Raw genomic sequence first — 25,239 nt, 5'->3', positions numbered from 1 at the left:
AAATAGCAAATTCTCATCTAAAACCAGAAAATGTACATTTTTAAATGAAAAGTAGCTGTTGCAGCTCAAACGTGATTCCTCAGCTTGTTTGTGGTGTTTTTGTTTCGTTAAATTCAATGATTTTCGCAGCAAAGATAAAAGTATTCTTATGTTTTTGGTGGTGTTTCTTTTTTCTTTTAGTCTTTTAAAGGTTTAACATGAAATGCTTTGCCGTTGCATCTCTGTTAAACTTCTTTGCACGGCACTGGGCTCAGTTTTTGCAGCTCAGCTCAGCCTGGAGAGACTTTCTGAGTCAGATTTAAACGCTGGGTGTTGCCATGTTAAGTGTATCCTCTGTGTATCTGCACTCGATGACCAGACTAAACACAGCGAAACCTCTCAAACCAGCACACTCCGGTGAAACGATCTTGTCTAGTTGCTCCAAACCTCCCTGAAGTAACTTTTTTACTCCAAAACTCAGCAGATGTTTTTCTGCTCTGAACCGGTTGTTTCTGGTCGGATGACTCCGGGATGTGGTGAACTGTGGTGAAGATGGATTTCATTTGGTTGCTGGGTTTTTCACATAATTCCTGAATCTCCCTCTTTGACCTTGATAAGATCAGGAACTTTCATCTCCTCTCTCTTCCGTGTCTTTGATTCACTAGATGAGATTGTACGGCCTTGAATGTCGCTTCAGACGTCTGCAGCAGAGTTTTACACTTGTTTAAGGGTGAAGATGAGACAGAGTGAGCGTCTGGAGGCTGTTTGACCTTCCTAACCTTGTTATGCCTGTGAACAAAACTCCTAAAAGAGTCATCATTAGTTGATTTTTTTACTCTAGGGCTTTGTTTATGCTGCTTCTTTTCAAACCCAACCTGAAGCACAAAGCCCGCCTGGCTTCTCTCTCTCTCTCTCTCTCTCTCTCTCTCTCTCTCTCTCTCTCTCTCTCTCTCTCTCTCTCTCTCTCTCTCTCTCTCTCTCTTTCAGACTGACCTACTAAACTAACCTCAACTTGTAAAGCAGTGTGAGGCATTATATTGTTAGCTGGCTAAGTGTTGAATTGGCAGAGAACTCCAAACTGCTGCTAACCCATTTTTCAGATGAAAGGAAAAGGACTGGCTTTCAGGATCAGGGCAGAAAAGATGCCCCACTTCCAGCTCCTCAGTGGAGTTAAAGCAGGAGCGAAAGTGTCTTTATTGGTGCTTCTCCACACCAAGCTTGTGCCTCCTTTTCAGGCAGGCCTGTTAAACTTTAAGTCCCAGATCGGACGGACGCCTGTGTGGGAGAACGTGTCCCCTGCGACCGCGGTGAAGAGGCAGATCGTCCTCTTTGTACGTGTTCTCGCCTCGTTCCAGTACAGAGGCTGGGAGAGGGAAAGATAAACACACTGAGGAGATTATGATCATCTTGATCAGGTTTCTGCTCAGTGGATGTTTTCCGGTTTCTTACCTTTCATCAGTGAGGAAAGAGCAGACACACAAACACTGAGTCAGAGATAATCTCACTGCCTGAGTGAAACCTCAGTGGGCGGAGCCAGAGATGAGGAGCTTTTGTGGAACACATGCAACAGTTGATTTATTTTATTCACCCATTGATTGATTATTCTCTTCACAGCTGTTCAAAACTAAGGACAAATACCCATCATGGGTATTGGATGGATTTCCATGAATTTCTTTATAAATGTTTATGGTCCCCAGAGGAAGGATCCTTTACACATGGAAGTGACAAATGACCACTAGAGTCTGGCTCCAACAGTCAATGAGTCAGTCCACATAGACTCCCATATTAAGATTTCTTTTAGCTTGAAGCATCAGTGTGACTAAGTGCAGCCTTACAGAGCTGCTAGCATGGCTGCCGGCTCTTAGTCCTGTTTAATTTTAGCCGCCCTCTTCATGTTAAACAGGAAGTTGTAGACAACAGACTGAACACAACCAGTAATTCCAAGAAATGTCAGTATAGATGTCTGTTTGTCCCTAACATGGAAAACCCCAGGTTTAATTGCCAGGTGCAAGAACATTAGTTTATTAGTTTAAAGTTTCTTCTTTGACACTTAAGTTTGATGCTTTGTTGTGTCCTGATATAAAAACTTTGTGGTCTGGCCTCTGAGGTTCAGCTCATCATCCAATGAGATTCTTTTTTTTTCTTCCTCCAGAGGATCACAGACTCATAAAAATGTTTTTTTCTTTGTCAAACTAAAACTACAATTTACTTAAAAATAAACTAAATTGTCCCTCCCTGCACCCCCTCAGGTCCTGTCCTCAGCAGTGTGGACAGCGATGTCTGAGGTCTCTGTTCTCTCAGGGGTCATTCTCCTGTCTGGAGGTTATATAACAACTAAGATCCCCCCCCACCTCCATCTTAGTTATCATCTCTGTGGCTGAATACAAGGCCCTCTCAGAGGAGGAGGCGACGGCGCAGGGAGGCTCCCGCCGCAGCGGACAGAGATTAGCGTTGCAGATCTGACAAACCAGGTCTTTGTACGGGGTCTGGCCGGGGCCTTGCCTTGCTGTGGGTTGGGAACAGTGGGGGGAATTAATGGCGAGCTTATTCAGGGACCGCAATGCCTCACATGAAAAACCCTCCCAGAGTCCTTGTTGGCTCTGAGTGTGGCTGGAAGCAGAGAGGATCACATGCTGTGATGTGACTGTCCAGCTCTCAGACTGATCTGTCCGGACCAGTTCTGTTTGGCCTCTCTGATCTCTGCCAATCAGGGACAGAAGCTCAGCTGCTGCAGAAAAACCCTCTGGAAAATGTGTTTCAAATTAAATTTTCTGTGTAGTTGTGGCACTTTTTTTTTTTTCTCCAGTAATGTCGATAAGTTTTTCCTTTATATATTGGAAGTTGTACGTTATGAACTCACAGGGCTGCTGAGATCCATCCGACTGTTTGGTGCACTGATATACTTGGTTTGCTGTGCATGATTGCAGCCTCACACATCCTGCGTGCCTTCACTGTGTTGGTTGCAAACACCCTCAAGAATTAATGCAACAAGTCTGCGAGATGCAATCAAGCAGAGGAACAGAGGGGACATTATATCAGGGGGTGAAGTGAGGTCGTTAGTGGACCAGAGTCGGCAACAATAGTGGAAAGTTTTGCAGAGAAACTAACACTGAATATTGTGGCTGCTGCTTTTTCTGACGTTTTCTCCACATTAACAATACAGCAATCTCCTCGAGTCTAATGATACTTGCTTATGTTTACACTCTGCTAAATCTGAAGTGCTCAAGGATGATTTTCTGGCAGTGTGATGTCTTCAAATGTTGTTTAGTCTGAAAAGATTTGAGTAGCAGGAAATGGCAAATGCATTTTTCCTTGATAATCATCACTTTCTTTGCAAGTTAAGAGACAAACTGACATTAGTAAGACAAAATACAGACGACTGATATTCAGTCTGAAAACTAGATTAATTGGCAGCCGTCTTGTCTTTTGATGATGCAACCTACTGAATGACTGATGTCCTCACAAACAGAGGACCCTTGTGCTTTCTCCTCTTGGTTGGTTGTTTGTGATTTTACACTTTTAGGGACAAAACATAAAAACAGTGCTGTGCATTTATAACAATTGGACATGGCAAACACTACTGGGTAGCCAAAGGCTAAAGAGGAGTTACATAACAGGCTTCGTGCGTGTTCAGTTTTCTTCTCAGAAATCCATCTGGAAAGAGCTTGAAAGAGTTTAATAGTTCTTAGAAGCAAGTTATACTATTTTGTGTTTTCAAACAGCCCTTCAGAACAGTTAAAGGTCCCATGTTGTATGAACTGAAATGTCCATGTGTTTTTAATTATAAAGCAGGTCTAGGTTCTATATTAATACTGTGAAAGTATCAAAGCCTCAGTCCACAGAGAAATGCACACAGCCTGTATTCAGAAACTGAGCCTTAAAACCAGTGGTCAGGACTTCTGTAACTTTTTCATGTCACAACAAAGCAGACACCACCCTCAATTATGTCCCAAGCTCTGCCTTCCTGGACCCACCATCCACCCTTGCAGGATTTGCTTTCTCTGAGTATTTACCTGAAATTTGGTGTATTTATTTATATTTATTATTTTTGGTTCTTAAAACCACAAATATATCTTCTCATGGCTATGGACACCTCAAATAAAGGTGTAATAGGTGTAAAATATGAGACCTTTTTATATTTGTTTTCTTAAAATGTCTTTATTTACATTACTCTTACAAGGTGTTTTTTCTTTTTTTTTTTTTTTTTTTTTTTGTAAGAGTAAGAAACTAAATTGAACTAAATGACATAAATGACATAAAAGGACGCTCTTAGCAGGCAGTCACCAGTCGACTCCCGACCGGTCCGACTCTTTCCTGCATGTCATTCCCCTCTCTCTAACCCCTTTCCTGTCAGTCTCCACTAAGCTATAATAAAGGCATAAAAAGCCCCCCAAAAAAACAAAACTAAATCCTAATCCAGATCCATTGTTAATCAAGAGTAAATATTGCTGCAGCTAAAACAGGTTTGTTCACCCCTAAAACTTTTCTAATGGGTTTGTATTAAAAAAACCTGCAAAGCACCTACTCAAACTGATTTTTGAATCAGCCCAGAGTTTTAATGCTTTAAATACTCCCTCAATATTAACAGGTACTAACCAGTTTGTGCTACCTTTCGCTAAAAAAAACAACAATCGTGCAAATTTTAGATTAAAATCAGACTTCACTCATCAAGTCAAGATATTTTGAGATTTGAGAGCTGGAATTGAACTTGAACTATCAGGAGCCATATCAGCATTGGAAAACGTTCTCTACGTCCAGCCAGGTTTATACTGCATCCATCTGGTCAGATTTGCTGATAATGTGTTTTCAGTCTGTGCAGCTTCAGACTCCAGATGGTCTCCATCCTGATTTGGCAGAAGAACATGATTTTCATTGCTGCACGAGTTCAGCCTTCATCAGCTTTAGGTTGATGTTTACATTTTGGACATTTAGTTCATTTGTTTATTCTATTGGTTTCTGACATTTCCGGAGTACCAACACTGCATGAAGCCAGATGTAAACAGTGTGAGTACAGTGAAACATATATTTGATGCTGCAGTGGAAATAAGAGCCAAGGGAGGGAGGTGGAGGGGATTTCTGTATTTAAAGGTAGAAAAAATGTGGATTTTAGAGCAGTTGGAGGCTAAAGATGCTGGAGAGGAGGGTGATTGAGGTCAGAGATTTTGATTAAACTGTTCAGGTGAAGGCAGAGAAGAAGAAGAAGTGTAAGTGAAACGTTGAGCTGCAGTGAGTATTTCTGATGTGGCAACGTGGACGTATTGTGTTCATTTCCTGTTCAGATGATGACACACACACACACACACACACACTATATTATCACATGTTCAGTAAGAAGCTTTGAACACGCTCTCTCAAACATATACAAATACATAGTGTCATGGGTATCACAGGGTCAAATGAGGGGTTCATTTACAAAAAATAAACAGTACAGTCAGGTTCAAAAGTCAACATCTGTTTATTTTTTATCATTATCAAACTACTCAGATTATATAACAGGTTCTAAAACACTGGAATTTCCTCTAACAAGGCTGATGATTCTCAGGACCACTTCTTGCAGAGCCTCTTCAACTCTTTGTTTGTATGAACCTGAAATCTGACACTTAACTTGTCCGAAGTGGTGTCACGTTGTGAGGCCGTGCTCACTGGTTGTGTCAGTCTTTCCCAGTAGGAAGCTTCAGGATGTAGTTCTTAGGACCCTCAGGAGTACCGGGAACTTTGGGGTGGAGTTGGCGGACCTTCCTGACTGACTGTTGTCAGGCGTCACCAGCACTTGACTGGTTTGAATTGTTGTACATGTCCTTGTTGAAGTGTTGAAGTGATCCCACTTCTTCTGTGAGTCATAAAACCTGGAAATTAGTTAGCATTTTAGCACTTCCCGTTCCCTCATCCCAAAGTCTATGGGACATTGGGATATTTTTGAATGGGTTTCTGGTTATATGGCTGAAATAAGGTCTGTGGTTAACACAAGCTCAAGACATTTTCATGTTTTATTCTACAACGTAAAATATGTCTGTAAATACCCCAGTCCTGATTTCTTTAAGCCTTTATGTCTCTTAAAAAAGGGCAGTTACCAAGTGTCTTAATGAGGCTACAGAGGTTGTCAGGAACAATAAACGTCATCAGTCAGGCTTTTGTAGAAGAGCTCAGAGCTAAATCAAACTACAAGTTGAAGTTCAGTGGTGGTGATGGTGAAGTCATGTGACCGCGGTGTAGTTGGTTTATAGTCTAACATTAGCTTGTTACTTCTGCTGACTGTATTTAGGCTTCAAACTTCATACAGTGGTGTTCATTTGTGAAGAACAAAATGTGTAAGTATCATAAACTTTTGTTTGTCACAGAGTTTGTTTTCTGCAGTATTTTAAAAGCCAATCCTTCTCTGTGTGAAGGATGATGAAGATGATGGCCTTGGTCTCCTGATTTTTTTGTTCCTCTAGAAGCCATTTGCCTTTTTTTCATAGCGTGACAAAGCAGAGAGAGATGAGAAGCACATGTAGAGAACAGATGATGACGTGCAGCAAAGGTGCCCAGCCAGAAATGAACCAGACCTTCAACCTTAACATGGCATCATTCCCTGCATCATTTTTGAGTTTGGATCCTAATGGATTCTTAAACCCTGAAATGCTCAGTACTCCCAAATAGACACACATGCCATTCTGTACATGCCACACTGAGTGTTGTCGTATGTTCACATGTTCCACACACATGCACTTGGCACACTTGTAGACATGTGATTTTGAGCACATGATGTAATTAGCGTCACACTGACTCTCTTTCTTTCATCTCTTTCAACCTGCATTTTTGTATTATGCACGCCAGGCTCTGGAAAATCTACAAGATAAACTTGGTTGGAAATGCTGCATTCATGTCATGCAGTCAAGCGTCATGTTAAAAAAAATGACCTCCCCAGAGTCTCCATAATGGGCTGCGATGACCAAACCAGTCTGTTAAAGTACCGTTTTAAAAGTATGGGCACATTTCTCAACTGCTTTTTTAAAATAGGTCTTAAAGGGTTAATCGATAATGAAAACAGTGGCAAGTTGGAGCCCTAAGTTTTATATCAAGTTAATCTTTTCAGTCGTTCATCAAACAAAATGACAAAAAATATTTGGTTCCAGCTTCTTAAATGTGAGGATTTATTGCTTTTAGCTGTTTTATCCTTGTAAATTAAACTCTATCTTGGGTTTTGGGTCATCGGTCAGACAAAAAATACATTGATCATTAATGAGAATAACAGTTGCAGAACAACAAATCGTACAATGAAAAGAAAGAATGCCTGTGGACCCTTCTGTACCAACAATACATTGGATCATCTTAGAGTCATCTAAAATGGGGAATTGGCTTTGTACAGTGGTTTGAAAGATTTTAAGAAAAAAGCAAGAGCAAGTGCCCATCCACCAACTCCATCAGTGTTGGCCTGAGTGAAGCAGCCTGGAAACACAAGCAGGAACCCAGGAACCATCCGTGTTTTAAGGTTTTGTCAACCTAGTTATTAAATGAGCTCATCGACAAAATGTATCTGCTGTGCTTTCGTGCTCAAGAGCGCAACCGTGAGGGAGAGCGCCCGGTCACCTGGTCGCAACGCCTCAGATGAAAGTGAGGTCGGACATTTGTCATGAGAGTGAGGGGGAAGAGCTGAGGGAAAAGGAAGGAAGGAGTCCAGAGAGGAGCCAATTTGTGGGGAGAGTTAGAAATCGACCGGGACCGAGCAGATTCTCAGCAGCTGTTTCCTGTTTTCATCTCACTTTTCCAGCCGTTAGCATTTTGGTGGGATGTGAAGGGAGGTGTGTGTGTAGGGGGTGTAGGGGGTGTGGGGGTGTTCTGGCATCTCACCAGGTAATCAAAACAAACTCCCTCCTTTCAGGGGAATTCCTGCAAAATTGATTGTTAGAGCTTCTCTCTCCTAGATTGATCTTTTTTTTATCTTGATGTTTTAATAATTTGATTTGGCACAAAGTGAAGAAAATGCATTTACAGAGGTCCAGCTGAAAAGGCACAGGTCTCATTGTTTCCCCCCTGACCGAGCTCAGGAGCAGTTCGGCTGTAGAGCTCATAAATGAGTAACTTGGATTGCAGCACTTCAAGATTAGAGCAGCCCCATTATCACAGAGTTTCATACAGTGATGAAGCAACATGTTCTCAGTGGCTTTTGGTTTTAGCCATCAGTATAAGCTGAATTTGTACATCTTATTTGTTCAGCTTCAAGGTTTAATCTATGTGTTTTATTCCAAAACTGACAAACGATTGTTTGCAAAAACAACAACGTGGATAATCGGGTTTAATATCGTCACCTCGGACTCTGTTTCTTTTCTGATATCAACCAGGCTTAACAATAATTGAGACTAATCAGTAGTAGTCACAACCTTCCTGGTAAACATCTTGTTTGAAGGAGCTATTTGTGAGTTTCGCTATTGCTGCATAGCTAGCATTAGCATTAACAGCTGTTTACTTACCAGTCTTACCAAGACCTGCAGTCATCATTGCTTTTACAAGACGAGGTTTTAATATGCCCCTTGAGAAGCTACTTCTTTAGGGCAGACTGGACACTATAGTGACACTGGAAAGTGATGAGATAGTCCAAGTGGGCCACAGCTAGCTGGGTAGCATGCTAACATCATTAGAAGAAATGAAATAATAGAAATAGAAGCAAAACAATTGGGTTGAGAAAAGGAATGAAGTTTGATGCTGATCTCATAATATTTTTTCTAGACTGGTAAATAAATTGCTGTAAATGCTAACTATGTAGCAATAGCAAAACCTGCCAATAGTTTCCCTAAGAAGGTATCAAGAGAGTATGACTAAAATCTGCTAAAAAGTAATTTAGCACAATACTCTTGTGCACCAGCATTTGATTACGGTGCATCATTTAAAAACATTAGCTTTTGTGGCTAACTTTAGCTACATCATTGGATGGTTTCCTGTTGAACAAATATAATACCAGCAATACCTCCACCGCTGCCTTTTCAAATGCTAACAGTTGCAGCTTATGCGTTGCAGCTAGGTGGCGCTATAGCATGAAGCAACTGTGGTGAAATTCACTTGAAATCTTTATTCATTTTATTCCATAATAAGTTACACAAATATAAGGGGGAGAGGGACTCATATGTTGTTTGTTTAATTAGTGTTTGAACGGCTAATTTCACATCTGGCCAAGGGACAACTGTTGAAAATTAGCCTTTTGGCTAACTATGGTACATTTGCAGTTACGGTTATCTGTGCAGGAGGATAAGACTGATGTTGTATGCAGAGCCTCATCGACAGAACACATGGTTGTTAAAAGGTTGTTAGTGACAGTGAGGACCGACCTCGTGACCTTTTGGATACAGGAACAGCCTCTCTGACTCCTCGCCTCCTCCTGCTGCCTGCTGGACCATGCTGACGTCACCGCCCCCTCTGCAGGATCTGTCTGCTTCCTCAGCACTCTGCTCTCGGGGCTGTTTATCTGAGCCCTCGATGTGACCCGACGCGGCCCGGGTGCTGTTTGTGTTTCTGCTGCGACCGGGGCCCCCAGGAGCCATCGCAGTCAGGATGGGAGATAAGGATCCTGTGCTCCTGCATTACTGACATGTTGAGTCATCACATGCTGGGGTGCTGTGGGAGGGCGGCTGAAATCAGGGCCTTCATGTTTACATTGTCTGTCAGCTGACTTTTAGGGTGCAGTCACAACTTCAGCTCGTCTTCTTCAGTCTGAATCGAACTGGAGGGGTTCACTTCGTTGTTGCATTTGCTGTGTTTGCTTCATGTGGGTTCAGTTTTCCAACTTCTGCAGAAGGAACATGGACTTGATTCTGTGACTGTCGTCTTGCCAGATTGCAAATTTTTGGCAGGAGGGAGAAGGTCAAAACAAATCCGATTCCATTTCCTGTAACTTCAGCTCATCATGAGGGATGATAGGTACTGATGATAAGAACAGCTGATTAATGATGAGTCTAGTTGTGCACCTAGACCCCTGCACTCCTCCAAACTCTGTCTCAGGCTTTGCTGCCTGGTTCACAATGAGATCCGTTTCACCTGGGTGAAGAAACATCTTGTAAATAGAACAAGTAAATACTCAGATCTCCAGCTCTTATTTGCTTTCCTACCACGTCCTAATCTACCCAGGATGTTATGTAGTCATGTGAATGTTGTTCACATTACATGTTGGAATCGTGAATCTGCCTTTGGCCTCCTTCCTTTAATTTGAGTGTAATCAATGATGTAGGAATCTGAGCCTGTTCTACTTCTGTTCCCACTGAACATCAGTAATTATAAAGGGATCACATCAGTCTTCCAGCTGGGAACAGACTTTTTCTCCACTGACTGAGCTAATGTTTGGATGCCGTCTCTTTTTGGGATCGTTGTAGTACCACTTTTTCCTGAGCTGCTACCTCTCCATCTTCCAGATGTGGGAAACATCAGGTTATGCTCTATTTTTGGCTGTTGGAAATCATGTTTGTTGGTGGAGACATCAGTTTTCTGTTTCTAATAACACTAATTTTCTTCGGCTGTTCGGTTTGATGAAAGGATCGCCAGCAGGATGAAAGCAGGGAAGTGGATGTGCACAATGACGGCCTTTGTATTAGTTTTTCTTTGTAGGCGCTATCATGTCGGACTTCGGTCCTCTGTTTATTGAGCTCTGTTCGGCTGGAGTGACAGCAGCTTCAGTGCTGTGTAGTGTCACTGTGAGAGTCTGCTGCCAGGCTGCGTTCACAGCACAACACTCAAGTGCTGCATGAATCTACTCTTTTATTTTTGGAAGAGTCAAGTTTCTTTGTTAAATTCTCAAAAAAAATGTACAAAACATCCATTAAATTCAGAGAACACGACACCAAGACTGCTGCACTGTCCTTGAAATGTTATTTTAATTCAAATACTTTCCCCAGTGTCTGCGTTCATGAACTGTCCCCTGAAAAAATTCCACCTCATCAGCCACGTGCACCCACATCACTATTGTCATCCCGCATTCACTCAAGGAGAAGCTGGCGATATGGAGGAGACGAGCGCAAACGCTGAGCCTCAGGCTACATCCACTCATCCACTAATACATTGTAGTTTTTAAAACACATCTTTTTTGATACGTTTACATCTGGTCTCCACACTACTCAGAGTTTCCAAGCCGATAAAATGGAGACTTTTGGAAACGCTGTGGGTCTGGAACAAAACAGAACCTGCCTCGTCTCCTGATTGGGTCTCATTGGTCACGACTACCAGACAGTGGTGAAAGCAACATGGATGGAGACCAAGGATAACACCACCAGTTTGTTTAATCACTTTGAGCACAATCACACTGTGAGTGCATGGCTAAAAAAAAGAGAATAATTAGCCTACCAAGATAACTGTTCGTTATTAGTAATTGAGGTAACAGTTTGAGTAATCGTGGTATTGATTTGAAGTCATATCGCCCAGCTCTAGATCTAGAAATTGTTCTGGTCATTTTTCAGTCAGGGTTTTCCCCTTTCTCTGTTTTATATCTTTGTAAATTAAAAATCTTTTGGGATTTTAACAATTGGTCAGAAAAAATTAGAAATTTGAAGACATCACCGTGGATTTTGGGAACTTGTGAGTTTGGGCATTTTTCACTATATTTCTGATATTTTATAGACCTAATGTTTAAATAAGGACATAATTATAGGTTTATTGTTTTTTTGTTTCTTTTGTGGCATTGCAATGTTCTGGTTTTATACTTTCTGACTATTAGTCCGACTAAATTATTTTCATTATTGATTCATCTACCAACTTTTTTTTTCTTTTTTTTTACTAAATGATTAATCATTATTTCATTAAATGCCAAATATAGTCCATTACAACTTTCAAAGGAGACCAAGGTGACACCCTCAAATGTCTCGTTTTCTACCAAAGGTAATAAATCTACAATAATCCAACACACAACCCTCACATTTAAATGTTTCATTATCTTTTTTTGAGAAATGTCTCAGACTTGTGTCTTGAGAACAATGAAATGTAAATAACAGCCTCACTTGTTAAATATGCACATCTACTTTTTCATTTCACATCAGTGTTGTGATGATTTGTCTGTGGGTGTAACCTGACAAATCAGGGTTCAGGTACAGGTCTTCTGCAGGTTTCATGCCTCGGGATCTGATTAACTGTCAGACATTTCTCTGGTTCAGATCAGACCTGAAACACTGTGACAGTTGTTTTTTTTGTTGGGATCTGAGTCACATGTGAGAGGCAGAAAGTCAGAGTTTGGATAATCAGCTGCAGTGTGAACAGAGCCTGAACACTTGCAGTTAAAAGCTCAGCTGAAGGGTTTCTGTTAAGTGTTACACCCCAGACTCCTCCTGCACGAAAGGGAAAACACAGAGTGAACAGAGGAGGTGCAAAGGTTGCAGATGAGATTAAGAACAAACGGCAGAGAGCTTATAAAAACGACCGAGGCCAAAAGCAAGAGTGTTAGCGCGAGCGTCTCCTCCACCTCCTCTGAGCTGCTGGCAGAGCGTCTCTGGGTTTGAGGAGTGTGAGGTTTCCATGGAGCCTGAACAAAGCCATCTGGACTGAGGAATGTGGTCTGGGAACGCTCCCCATTACACACTGCAGGACCAACCAATAGTGTGGGTGGGGGTGGAGGGGGTTCCCGATAAGAGCTGAGAGAGTGTGTGTGATGTTGTGTTTCTACTCTTCTGAGAAGCTGACTTGTTTCCGGGGATACGTGGATGAGGGGAAAGCACGGAGGACATTTTCACCTCTTTCGTGTAGGGTTCGTGTAGGACCAGGATTTTGGTTTAGGGCTAAAGAGTGGTTACAACATGATTCGCTTTTTTGTTTTTTTTTAATTTTTCGTTTATTAACTTGTTGTGAATCCCCAGTCATGATGTTTGATTAAGCAAGCTCCTAGTTGCAACCTTGCTCCTTCTAACCTAAGAATCAGAGTTGTGACTAATCCCTGTTTGCATCAGGGACTTTTTTTTTATTATTATTGGATTATTCATTTAGTCTAGAATTGTTAAAATGCAGTTCATAAGTTTTAAGAGCCAAAAACAACTTTTTGAAAGGCCCATTTTGCAACAACAGTCAGGTCTTGACCTTACCCTGTAAAGTGCCTTGAGATAATGTATATTACGATTTGGCGCTATACAAATAAAATTGAATTGAATTGAATTGAAAAAAACCCTAAATATTAAATTTTTATAGGGATATTATATGAAGAGAAGCATTAAAACTTTATTTTAAAAAGCTATAATCAGCAAATGATTTGTATTTTTACTTGATAATAATTTTTTTAAAGTACCAATAATATACGTTTTAACTGAACTGTAATTGGTTTTCGTTTTAGCTCCAATAAAAAGAAAATTTAAACTAAAGTGCACCCTGTTTTTATTGACCATCTTTAACAGGCTACAGTTATGTTTAATACAGCACCTGCTAATTAATAACCAAAGGTGCCCTCAATGGAAGATGTTTAATTGTATTAAATGATTTTAATAGTAATGTGTAAACTTTACTCAAGCTGCTCATCAGCTCATTGCACAACCAAAGCAAAGTCACAGTGGAGGTACAGTAGTCGAGCTTCGATGTTTTCTCTCAGGATACTGTGAAAAATGATTTGAAGAGAAAGAGGGAAGGAAATAAAGTGATAGAAATCCCAAAGCAAAGTGTGGAGAAACGGTGGATAATGGTGAATTAGATGAGGGGGGAGGGGAGTGTGAGGAACAGCTGCTGCTAGTTTGTACTACAGATTGTGTGTGTGTCATTAGCACCTTCTGTTTCACACAATAATCCTTGTAATTGTAGTATCTACAAAAAACAATAGACAGAGTTTCAGATTGAATCATAATATGATGATTGTAGCTTTGTGATGTCACAACAAAGCAGTCACTGCTCTCAGCCATGCTCCAACCCCCGCCCACCTGGACCCGCCATCCAACCTTGCAGGATTTGGTTTCTCTGAGTGTTTACCTGAAATCTGCTATAGTTTTATTCAGTTACTCAGAAAACAGTCAGCCACTCAGAAATCTTCTGATTGGCTCACTGACTTGTCACTTGAGCTCCAGAGAGAAGCCTGAGAGAGGAGATGTAAAACTACACTGTGGTGGTTCTTCTTCTTCTCATGGATATCAACACTTTAAATAAAACACAGGAGGAATGTGAAATATGGGACATTTAAATTTATATTTGTTCTGCACAGTTAGGGCTTTCAAGCACATTCATGATAAACTCCCCCCAAATTTAAATTACACCATGACCTCTGTCTTACCCCACCATCAGGAAAATTCCCAGTCTAAATTTTAGACCGGCAATTTCAAATATAAATGTCTCCATTAATCAGCGAGTGGAAGCTCAGATTGTACGTGTCGTTCTCTGATCTGCCTCTGCAATGGAAAACCTTCCCTTCCTTCCTGATGTGCTGATGACGACGGCTGCTGATGTAGCGATAGCAGCTCAACACCGTCTGTTTGATCAAAGTCTGCACACGCACCACATTTATGTTTTTCTGGAGCAGATTTCAAGTCGACAGCTTCAACTCAGGTCCCCAAAATCCAGTTGAGAAAACATCTTATTGACGGTGCAACACACTATGACTTATTTATTCAGTTTATTTATTTTTTCTTTAGTTTACTGACTGCATGTTTCTTTTTTCTGATGATGACGTTGGCAGTTTTTTATCTAAGATTTTTTATCTAAAAATCTAAAATCTCTGTAAAGGTAAGTAGTGCTCTATCCATCTTGATGAAACTTCTCACCTTCACATCTGAAGTGTGATCGCAGCCCACCGTGAAACACTCGTCCTGAGATTTATATGTGCTGCAATTAAGGAGGCGTCCTGCAGTTTAAGTGACTCCAGAACCATTTGGTTGTTCTGTTGATTTACTTGGTCTCCTCAGCACAATGTTGGACCGAATCCAGTGAAAGTTTCCAAAAGGCTTTTTCTCTTTCATGGTCACTGACAGAACGTTTACACAAATTATGGTGCTCTTTAACAGGATGGCATTTAACTTTAATGTTTGGTTAGCAAATGATGGTCATTCACAGAACAGTGTAGATTCTCATATCTTAGAAATAATGAAGGCAAACCTGCATTGTGATTTTTTTCAGCTATAATTGGTACGTCGCAACTTCAAATGTCCTAACTTTGTTTTTGTGACTGTCTCCCTGTTTTAGCATCAGAGGCATTTATAATTAACTACAAATAACTCAGTAGAATTACTTCTGCTCACAGTGAGAACTCACTTTTAGCTGCTGTGGTCCAGACTCCAGACAGAAATATCTCAACAGCTATTGTAGTCTAGTGTGTTGTTTTCCAGTAGAATAAACACGAAGGTATATTTTAAAAACAACACTTAAGATTTGAAAATTATGGACATTATTCAGAGCTGCTTTTCTTCTGTAGTTACCCAGAAAGGCCAGATTGTTCTAAATACGGCCTTTTGAAGAATCTCTTGAAAGCTCATGTCTTCCAAGAGCATCTCCTTCCTCTACTTTAAATGTTTGAGAGATTAAATGAAAATACACAAATGCAAAAAGAGTAAAGCTGCAGCTAATGATTATTTTCATTATTGAAAATGTTTTTCTTGAAAAATAAATTCAAATAATTTATTGGTTATCAAAATCAAAAGCTCTCATATTGTATAAAGTGTGATTTCCATGTCTTTCTGATTGTGAAGCAGGTCTAGGTTCTATAATTAATACTGTGAAAGCCTGTATTCAGAAACTGAGCTTTAAAACAAGCCGTCAGGACTTCTGTAACTTTGTGATGTCACAACAAAGCAGTCACTGCTCTCAGCCACGCCCCAGGCCCCACCCACCTGGACCCACCATCCAACCTTGCAGGATTTGGTTTCTCAAATGTTTACCTGAAATCTGCTATATTTTTATTAGGTCATTCAGAAAACAGTCAGCCAATCAGAAAAGAGCCTCAGATCCTCTCTTCTGATTGGCTGACTGACCTGTTGTTACTGAAGCTCCAGAGAGAAGCCTGAGAGAGGAGATGTAAAACTACATTGAGATGGTTTTTGGTTCTTAAACCACAAATGAATTTTCTTACGGATATCAACACTTCAGATAAAACACCAGAAAAGTGTAAAGCTTGCAAATATTAAAGGTTATTTTTCTGTCAAAAAATGTATTTGAATATTTGATTGACCAGTCATTTCAGCTCTGAACAAGTGTTGTGTAACTTTACAGACGACATGTTGGGCAGCAGAAAATCCGATTTTTTTGGGGAATGTTGTTTGTCACAAGGTCTTTACTAAACAAATTAGGATGCATCTTTTTTTAGGTCCACTCAACACACATCTACATTCCTCCCTCTCTTGCTGCTGCAGTGTCTCTATGACGTTTCTTTGGAATTTGTTGAACTGCTTTTCACATCAGCTTGTGTTTTCAGGAACAAACAGATCAGTGACCCGGTCAGTTTTTACAAAAACTGCTGTTCCCACCCGATAACCAGGATGTAAGGATACTTAAAGGTTTTCCACTGGCATTTCTGACAAGACAAACTTTGTTTTCACAGAAGCCTGAGGACTATTGTGCACTTGTTTCCTTGTCAGTAAAATACGAGTGAAAGTCCTGAGAAAAAAAAAACAGTTTACAAGTTGGTAATAACAACTGTGATGTCACTCAAGCAACTGAGCAGCTGTGACTCTGCATCAACCCACTAAATTACCAAAGGAGCAAAATGAGAGATGAATCAGAGTTAGAAGCCATGGGAATCTGCTCTGAAATCCAGTTAGCTTTGGAAAAACTTGCTCATAACATGTTTTCACAGTGTTGCTCTGAAAGATTTGATCCTCAGTGGACACACTGGTCATGAGGCTGTGAGATAGGGATGACATAACTAGAAAAAATTTGCTCTGCAGTCGGAGAATATAGTGAATCTAAATTAGAAGCTGCCAAGTCTTGAGAAAGTTTGGGTTTGACCTAAATGTCAGGAAAAGTTTTGGGGAAAAGTTCTTGCTCAATCCTGGTCTTTGAAAAAAATGCACTTTTATATAATATGTTTAAACGTCACTGTCAGTTATTGTCTCAGCTAATAGAAAATCTGACTCACAACAACCATTAACCAAAGTCTGGACCTCAGGAAGTGAGGAGTAAGCAGAAATGGAGAGGCATGTCGTAAAGAATAATTCATTAGAAACATGAGAATGCAGAAAACAGAGATTTATGTGTTCCTGCTGTTTTATTTTCTTGCAGACAGGAGGTTCAAGAAAACTGTGTTCGCTGGAGGAAGAGGTTCACGTTTGTGTCGAAAATGAGCGCCAACCCCCACACTGGAGTCCTGGATCCCTCTGTGTGCAGGGTGTCAGTCAGGAAGGTACGACTCCTCCAAGTGTCCTCCTCTAGTTTGGAGATAAATTAAATCAATAAAATGTTTTAGTATGAGCCAAAAGAATAGAGAACCACACTGCCGTTGAGTAATAACATTCAGTTTTGTTTTACTTGTATGCTGTTGTTATTTGTTGAACTGACTAGAACAACGTTAGAGCCATCCCAATATATGATTTTAATGGATACCTGCTATGCCATAATTATTCATTGCAATAATGTAATAAAGTATGAGTCAACCAAAAGGTCAGAAGATGTCAAGATATCTATGTTCTAAATAGAAACATCACATCTCTTATCAGTGAAACCACATTATGTAGTGTTTTGGGGGAGACAGTGAGGCACTTTAAAGGCTGTAATACTTTATCTGGCTCCAACCAATGACCCTTTCCGTCAATAAACAATCTGCTGATTAATTTCTTCATTGCTTCATTAGTTTTTTTAGTCAGAAAACTGTGGAAAATACCCAACACAGGTCCCTGAAGTTTTGTTTTGTCCAAACAACCGTCCAAACCCCAAAAATATTCCTTGTGACACCAAGAAAAGTTCTTACATTTGAGAACCTGGGACCATCAAATATTTGGCATTTTTACTTGAAAAAATTATTGTTAATTGATTATCAAATGAGATTGATAGACTAATTGTAGCAGCTGTAATATTTTGGATGTCTAGATTAGTATTTAACCATGTAGAAAGGACCTAATTCACATTGAAATCTGGTCATTAAATTAAGTCTAACCCATAATTATATGTAGCCTAGACATCCACAAAAAAACCAACTCTTGTGTATACAGCATTTCTACCAGAAAGGTTGTTGGACTTACACATCCTCCCTCTCCTTGGAAAACATAGGCGGAAACCCTGGTAGACAATTCTCAACCAGGATGTGTAGATTTACCAAAGCGGTGCCTATAATCTTTTCTAAAAAAGATTTTCCATACCTTACTTGTGAGAACATAAACATTGTTTTTGTATTGGTACTTAAATGATACCCATCCTTACAGAACAACTTAATTTAGCAAAAAAAAAAAAAATGTACAGACTGCATCAAGAGGTTTGGAGTATTTCTCAGAAAAATGTATCCAGGATATTTCAGTGCAGACTTGGTGCTAAATCTCCCAAGTGCCTCAGTTTAACACAGGAACCATGAGTCTTTAATTTCAACTCTGCCATTGGAGCCCTGTAATTGGAGGCCTCTTGAATATAAAGTTGGATCAGTTGAATCACTAGGTTCATTACTGTCTTCCTGTTTTCTCTGCAGGAACTCAAAGGAGGAAAAGCATATTCGAAGGTAAGAGCTCGTGTCTCCGTCTCGGCCGCCTGTCACGTTCATAAACACATAGTAACAGTTACAGATGAGCTCGTGTCGGCCTCTGTAAGCCTTAATGCCACATGGTGTAAATATTAGCATTTCTCACAGCACTTTGACGAGCCTGTTGCTAGCCAGACACAAACATAAATCAAAAACTTCACATTTGCCCGGAATCTGCAAAACATCCTGCCAACACCTCTCTAACTGTAATGGTAACAGCTCCTGACAGATGAGTCATGTTTCGTGAATGAAACTCCAAGGTCGAACCCCTCACGGAGATAAACGCTTGTTGCTCCGTGTACGTCGTTACCCAACAGGAACCGTTTCCTCTGTTTTCGCCCGTTCTCCTTTTAGATTTCCTTTAGCTAAATTTACCTCGCTTCCCTCCTTAGAAGTTAGCTTCCTTAAATACACACCTATGAAAACAGAAGCTCCCCAAAGAAAGGGAAACCTGGAGAATGAAGAATGGGAACGTTTCTCTTGAGAGAGCTGCGGAGTTAATTTAAAATAACATCACAAATGCAGTGCAGACAAAGGCAGTTTCCACAGGTTTGTTTTAGAGATAAAAGTCATGTAGACAGTGGACTTATCAGTGTTATCTGGGGCTGTGTGGAAACCTCTGACCGACACTTAGTAGGTCAGGGGTTTCAAATTGTGAGGTAAGAAATAAATGGACGAAAGGGCATTCCTTGTATCACGGCTGTGTCATATGGGATCGATGATAGACATGGGAAAGATTCCTGTTTTAACAACTTGAAAGCTTTCATGTCACCAAAATGGTCATTTCATTACAGTAAGGATTAAAAGTCCCATATTGTATAAAGGTAAATTTCCATGTGTTTTTTGATTATAGAGCAGGTCTAGGTTCTATATTAATACTGTGAAGGTATCAAAGCCTCAGTCCACAGAGAAATGCACACAGCCTGTATTCAGACACTGAGCCTTAAAATGAGCCGTCAGGACTTCTGTAACTTTGTGATGTCACAACAAAGCAGTCACCGCCCTCATACATGCACCAAGCCCCACCCACCATCATAATCAGAGGAGTAGCCCAGAGCCTCAGACAATCTAAGACTGTATCCATCTAATTTAAATTCAGGTCTATTCAACAGAAAAATCAAAACTTTCCAATCGTCATTACCAGTTGGAAGTTAACATGAACTCTACCTACAAATCTGAAAGTTGTAATTGTGACAACTGGGATATAACAATAGTGTGGCAATACATTAAGTTAAGTATAACAGCCGTTCCAGTGTGACTGCTGTATTTTATTCTGAAGGAGACGTTTGCGGAAGTGTCAGGAATTCTGAGTGTGCAGTTTTCTCTTCCCTTTTTTTTTTCTAAAGTCTGCCTTTAAATTAAAGTAAAATTAAATGTAATGTAATTGAAAAACCACACAGGTCTGTGGCCACGACCTGATTGTCTACTTATATTCTTTTAGTTATTAGCCACAAGTTTTCATGCTCACCCCTCTATGATCCACTCTATATTCCCCACTATTATTTACTGCTAATTGTCAAACAAGCTAATGAGGCTTTTAGTTTTATTCTATATTATTTTATTTAGCAAGTAACCATGATCAAATACAAGTTATGCTTGTAGGCTCTTTCTCCCTCAGTCACTATTTTCTCTTGCTCATTTTCTCACATGGTATTGAGGCTATTGATTTTATTTTGGAAGGATGAATAGAAATGTGTGCTGTTTTGTACACTGAGATGTGAACTGATGGGTGTGAAAAGTACAATGTGATCTGTTAGGTGTTCTCGAAAGTCCGACAGCAGTCCTGCTCTGGTCTTCCTTCCTTGTTTTAATTAACTGAGGCCACTGAGGCTTTAACCTCTCAAACTGTACACCTGCTCCCTCAGTGTAGCCCTGTTCCATTAAAGCCATTTTAAAAATACAGGTTTCACTCTTCATCTGGTTTGATGTCTGTGTGGTTTTCCGCTCTGTCGTACACTAAAACTTCAAAAGCTTGAGACGTTTCTGATGAAAATTCGCTCCGTGTGCTAATTAATGGGTGTTGCAGAAATCTGTCCTTTTCTAAACACGTGCCAGAAATAAACGCCAGTGAAGCCCTCCATCAGCGGGTCTGCAATTAACTCCAAACCTCCTCTCTTCTTCACCCTCAGCTGGGCTTCACCGACCTCAACATGGCGGAGTTTGCTGGTTCTGGCTCCACCGTGCGCTGCTGCCTGCTGGAGGGATACGACACCAAGAACACACGGCAGGACAACTCCATACTGAAGGCAAGGAGACGAGTGACGAAAAAAACCAACAGGGATAAACATCCACATTCATCTGAAAAAGCAGAGAAGAAGAAGAAGTTAATTGATAACTGGATAATATCACAGTGAGGAAAAGGGAGAGCCTAATTAAATAAAAATTATTTCCTGCCCTGAAATAAGAATTTTAATTTGTCAGAAATTTTATTAGCTCCATTGCCTGAAGCAAGGCTGATGATTAACTCTGAGACTTTGACCTTTGACACGTGACCTTTTCATTGATTGTTTCTACTTCATAAATTTAGTTAGAAGCAGCCAGTGTGGAAAGGTTATGGATCAGGTGTCTCTTTGTCCTGTAAAACTGGTGAAGGACTTTGGAGCTTTATATTTTTGTAGTTCCATCTAGAGCTGAATTATTTTTGTTTTATTTAATCTGTATTTCATCAGGCAGTCTAAATTGAAATTAAAATCTCTTTTTTGCAAGAGAGACCTAAGAACAAGACACAGTCAACATCAAAGACAACACAACTACACAATACAAGAAACAAATAATTACCAAGAACAATTACAATAATCATAAAATACAAGCAATAAGCCTTAAAATCTCCAAGGGAAATCTAAGAGTCTAGGTTGAGGGCAAAATGTAAATGGTGCATAGTACCTGACAGTGCAAACATTAGGGATACTGGTTAATTAGTGGTTGATTCATTGATTAGTCACTTGTTATTTCCTCTCTCCGGCCTCTCAGTTGAGAGGGTTTGCTGCTTTTCTTTGTCTTATGTAAATAATATTAAGTGAATAGGTTTTTTTACTGTTAGCAATATGAAGATGTTACATTAGTCTTCAGGAAACTATAAAAACATTTCATAGACCACAGGATTAACCAGTTGATTGAGAAAAGAATCAGTAGATTCATTGATTCTGGGGAAAGATGTTAGTTTCACACCAGAAAAATCACCATTTGTCTTGCACTACAGGAACCACATGCAGCTGAATCAGTTTAACGTCCCTGTGGATGGAGGAGGTTCTGGTTTGAACTGTGCAGCGCCACCCAGAGACCAGCAGCACAAACTGCTCTGTATTTAAATGAGCCAGGAAAAGTCATGAGTAGCTTTGTCATCTCTTTCCCCTGGCAGACTTTATACTGAGCTGTTGTGCGTAGCTCATACGTCACTGAGCTTACTGGGAATTTACTCCAACCCTCTCCAGCTACTTTCTATTATTACTGAAGCAGCGAACAGACTGTTCAGCTGAAACATGCTCATTGTTACTGCTCAGTAACGCGAATATAGGTCAGTAGTTTTTGAGTTTAAGCTGGTGCTTTAGGTTTTGCAGCTTCACGTTTTGTTTTTATATAATCAGACTCCGTGGTGAGGACAGAAACAGTGATTTGTTTTGATTTACAGTATGTTGATGAACTGCTGTGGAGGAATACAATCAGGTGTAGAGGAAAGGAAACAGGATGTGATGCTGCACAACAAATTTCACAATGAAAATATTTTGTAAATTTTGTTCGTGTAAAATCAAAAAAATGTGATAAGTGTATTTGAATTAACCACGTTTTATTTTTTTTAGAGATTCTTTAGATTTTTGTCACTTTCACCTCCTAAGCTGCTGTTTATATTTGACAAGACTGATGTTCTTGAATTGTTCTTTTCTGTGACAGTGGTAAAGATTTTTTTTGTTTCTTAAAGGTGATCATCGGGATGACCCTCTTGTCTGGAGACCCGTGTTTTAAAACGTGAGTAGTTAAACTTTAGATTTAGGACGTTTCTCTGTGTCACACTGACATGGATGTTTTCTGATCCTGTTATTATGGGGTTTTTCAATCTCACCTTTTTAAACTTTTTTTCTTGTGTCACCTTTGAGTCCTCCCTGTTTTTTTCCTTTTTGCTTTTTAATATGTTGTCTCTTTCTTTTTTTATTGTGGTGTCAAAGTTAAAATCTCAGCTAAAACAATTTTTAAAAAATGGATTAAAAATATGCTTCTAATTAATTAATCTACAGGTATTCTGTACATGTGTAAAACTACCATCTGTTGTGTAAAGCTAATTACATTAAAGCACATTTTCCTTGATAGTTTTTGTGCTGATTAAGTGAATTCAATGAAACCGTTGACCTGTCATTTTAAGAAGTGTACCCATTGACATAAGGGGCTGATGCACTGTGTTGTCAAATGAACAACCAATGTAGATTTTTTTTGTGTGTTTTTTGATTAAACTTGTTATTAGTGTCCCGAGTTTGCAAAAATTACATTTGTCCCAAGTTGGGCTTCACAGTTACATGTCAAACACCATGTGTTCTGCAGGTATTTATTGGTGTCTTGGTATTTTTTTGTTAAACGTGTACGATCTTTGTGTTCCTCTGTCCTTTGTTGCTGCAATGACTCAGTTTCCTCATGGTCAATACAATGATTCTTAACTGAGCCAAGCTAAGCAGAGCTGCAGCCCTGTGGTCATTTAATCTTTTCCACACTGATAAGCTGTGTTTTTTTTTCCTGCAGACCTCCCAGCACAGCAAAGTCCATCTCTATCCCAGGACGAGAGCACACCCTGCAGCTGGACTGTAAGGGGGAGGGGACAGCTGAGCCCGGGCCGACTGGAGGGGTTTCTCTGGGCCGAAGCGCCAAACCTCGACCCTCCATCATCAGCTCAGGTACAACTACTGCCTCAGCAGAAAGACTTGTACTTCAGTTTTAGTGGTGGGGTTGTACTGACAGCAGGTTACATGATGGATCTGGGTCCAAGCACTGGGAGGTGTGCAGAGCCATTGGAAGGAGGCGTACCTGAGCAGGTGAAACTGTGAGGGGGAAAAGTTGAAATGATCAGTTTCACGAAGGAACAAAGAACCAAACAAGTGTGTTTGCAAAACTTATTTAGACAGAACAACATGTGCAAGATAGAAAAACAGACGATGGTCACTGAGCAAATACATCAGTCATGTCAAACCATGACCAAGCCTTTCTTGCTCTCTGTTCACTGTCAATAGACTCTGAGAGATTTGTGTCTTTAGGGTTGTTTAACTTTTCCAACTTGCAAGTATTTACTTACATTTTTTCATTTACACATTTACATTTAATTGTTATTTGTTGATAAAAAACTAATTTAATTTATGCACAAGGGGAATGAAATGTTTTTGGCTTTCTGAGGGGATCCATTCAGCTGCCTCCAGCTCAGAGTATAAGTAATTTATTAATTACATCTGTTATGTTATCCTTCTTTGTCTTTCCTTTGAAAGAGTCGTGCAGAGAGTAGATACAGAGAATATGTAAAAATCAGTGTAAACTTGTACTTGAGTATTTTAATAATAATCTTCAGCAGAGCCAGAATAGATTTGATGAGGGATTTAAAATGATTTGGGTTTGATTTGCTACTGGATTCAGAACCAATAAAGTGGTATTGAATCCAAAGCCTTTTTCCAGGTACAGTAAGATTTGAGTTTAGACTGAGAACAGATCAAATATTGTCATATTTGGCTCATTGTTCCAGACGAATCAAGGTCCAAAACAACTCAACTATTCAGCGTCCAACCAAAGCTTTTTAAATCAGGTTTCCTGTGTTTCGAACTGATATGAAAAATAAATCCCAGTAAGATGACGTTAAAGCACTTTAGATTAAAGGGACATGAAGTGGTTGTCTTGGCCCACCCTGCCGCCCTTCCCGCCCTGCTCAGCCAAACCTTTTTCATAACCTGAGCCAAAACTTCCTGGAACAAGTTCTGAAAAACATCTTTTTGAGAAGATTTCCACACATGGAAAATTAGCTTACAATGTTTAGGATTTGTTCAGTATAAAAAAAAATGAAAAATTAAACCTGTTTTTGTTCCAACTTGAAAATTGACCTAAAAGGCTGAGGTTGTTCACAGCAGCAGAGCGTCTGGTTCGCAGTCTGCCCAAAACAACTTCTCCACGTGAGGGAAAAAGTGCAAATCCTCTGCCAGAAGCCACAGACGTCCCAGAACTGATAATGTTTCATTACAGACACAAGTTAGTTTACAAAAGCTGTTACTTTGACCGACTGGTTGGAGCAAAAAACTGCTTTTGACTTTACTGCAACTTCTAGTTTATGGTTGTAAATTACAGCTTCTGTCTCTGAATTCTGCATCTCTGCTGTGAAAGTAAAGACTTTATCCAGAAGAGTATTTCAACACAAAATAAATACGGATGAGGTGGTAACAGTGTTGTCTTCTTCTTTTGTTGTCGTCAGGTCTCCTCGATGAATCAGAAGTCAACCAGAACCATTCTGGTTCTGCAGAAGTCTTCCAGTCTGGTCACTCTCGTAACTCCAGCTACGCCAGCCAGCACAGCAAAATCTCAGGTACGAAACAGGGAGTTTTGTAAGGAGACTGATTATTGTTATTGTTTTTGGACATTTTATGCATTTATTATTTGATATGACAGTGTAGAGTGACAGGAAATGGGACAGAGAGAATGAAAGACATGCAGCAAAAGGTCCAGACTGGGGATTC

General features: G+C 40.0%; 1 protein-coding gene across 2 annotated transcripts in view; it reads left to right on the top strand.

Moving 5' to 3' along the window:
• The window catches only part of eeig1a (estrogen-induced osteoclastogenesis regulator 1a), a 32,495-nt gene that overhangs the window by 869 nt on the left and 6,387 nt on the right, over positions 1-25,239 (top strand). For both annotated transcript variants that reach the window (XM_071483821.1, XM_071483820.1), the window contains 6 exons: positions 17,107-17,227; positions 18,500-18,529; positions 20,680-20,796; positions 22,467-22,513; positions 23,276-23,427; positions 24,978-25,088. In XM_071483821.1, coding sequence (XP_071339922.1) covers positions 17,107-17,227; positions 18,500-18,529; positions 20,680-20,796; positions 22,467-22,513; positions 23,276-23,427; positions 24,978-25,088 — 578 coding nt within the window. The remainder of the gene's footprint in view (positions 1-17,106; positions 17,228-18,499; positions 18,530-20,679; positions 20,797-22,466; positions 22,514-23,275; positions 23,428-24,977; positions 25,089-25,239) is intronic.

Source organism: Trachinotus anak, unplaced genomic scaffold, assembly GCF_046630095.1.
Source record: "Trachinotus anak isolate AG129_WGS33_773 ecotype Australia unplaced genomic scaffold, CSIRO_AGI_Tana_v1 ptg000008l, whole genome shotgun sequence".
NCBI classification, from domain to species: Eukaryota; Metazoa; Chordata; class Actinopteri; order Carangiformes; family Carangidae; genus Trachinotus; species Trachinotus anak.
The sequence above is the reverse complement of the archived record's forward strand: the minus strand, read 5'-3'. Positions and strand labels throughout refer to the sequence as shown.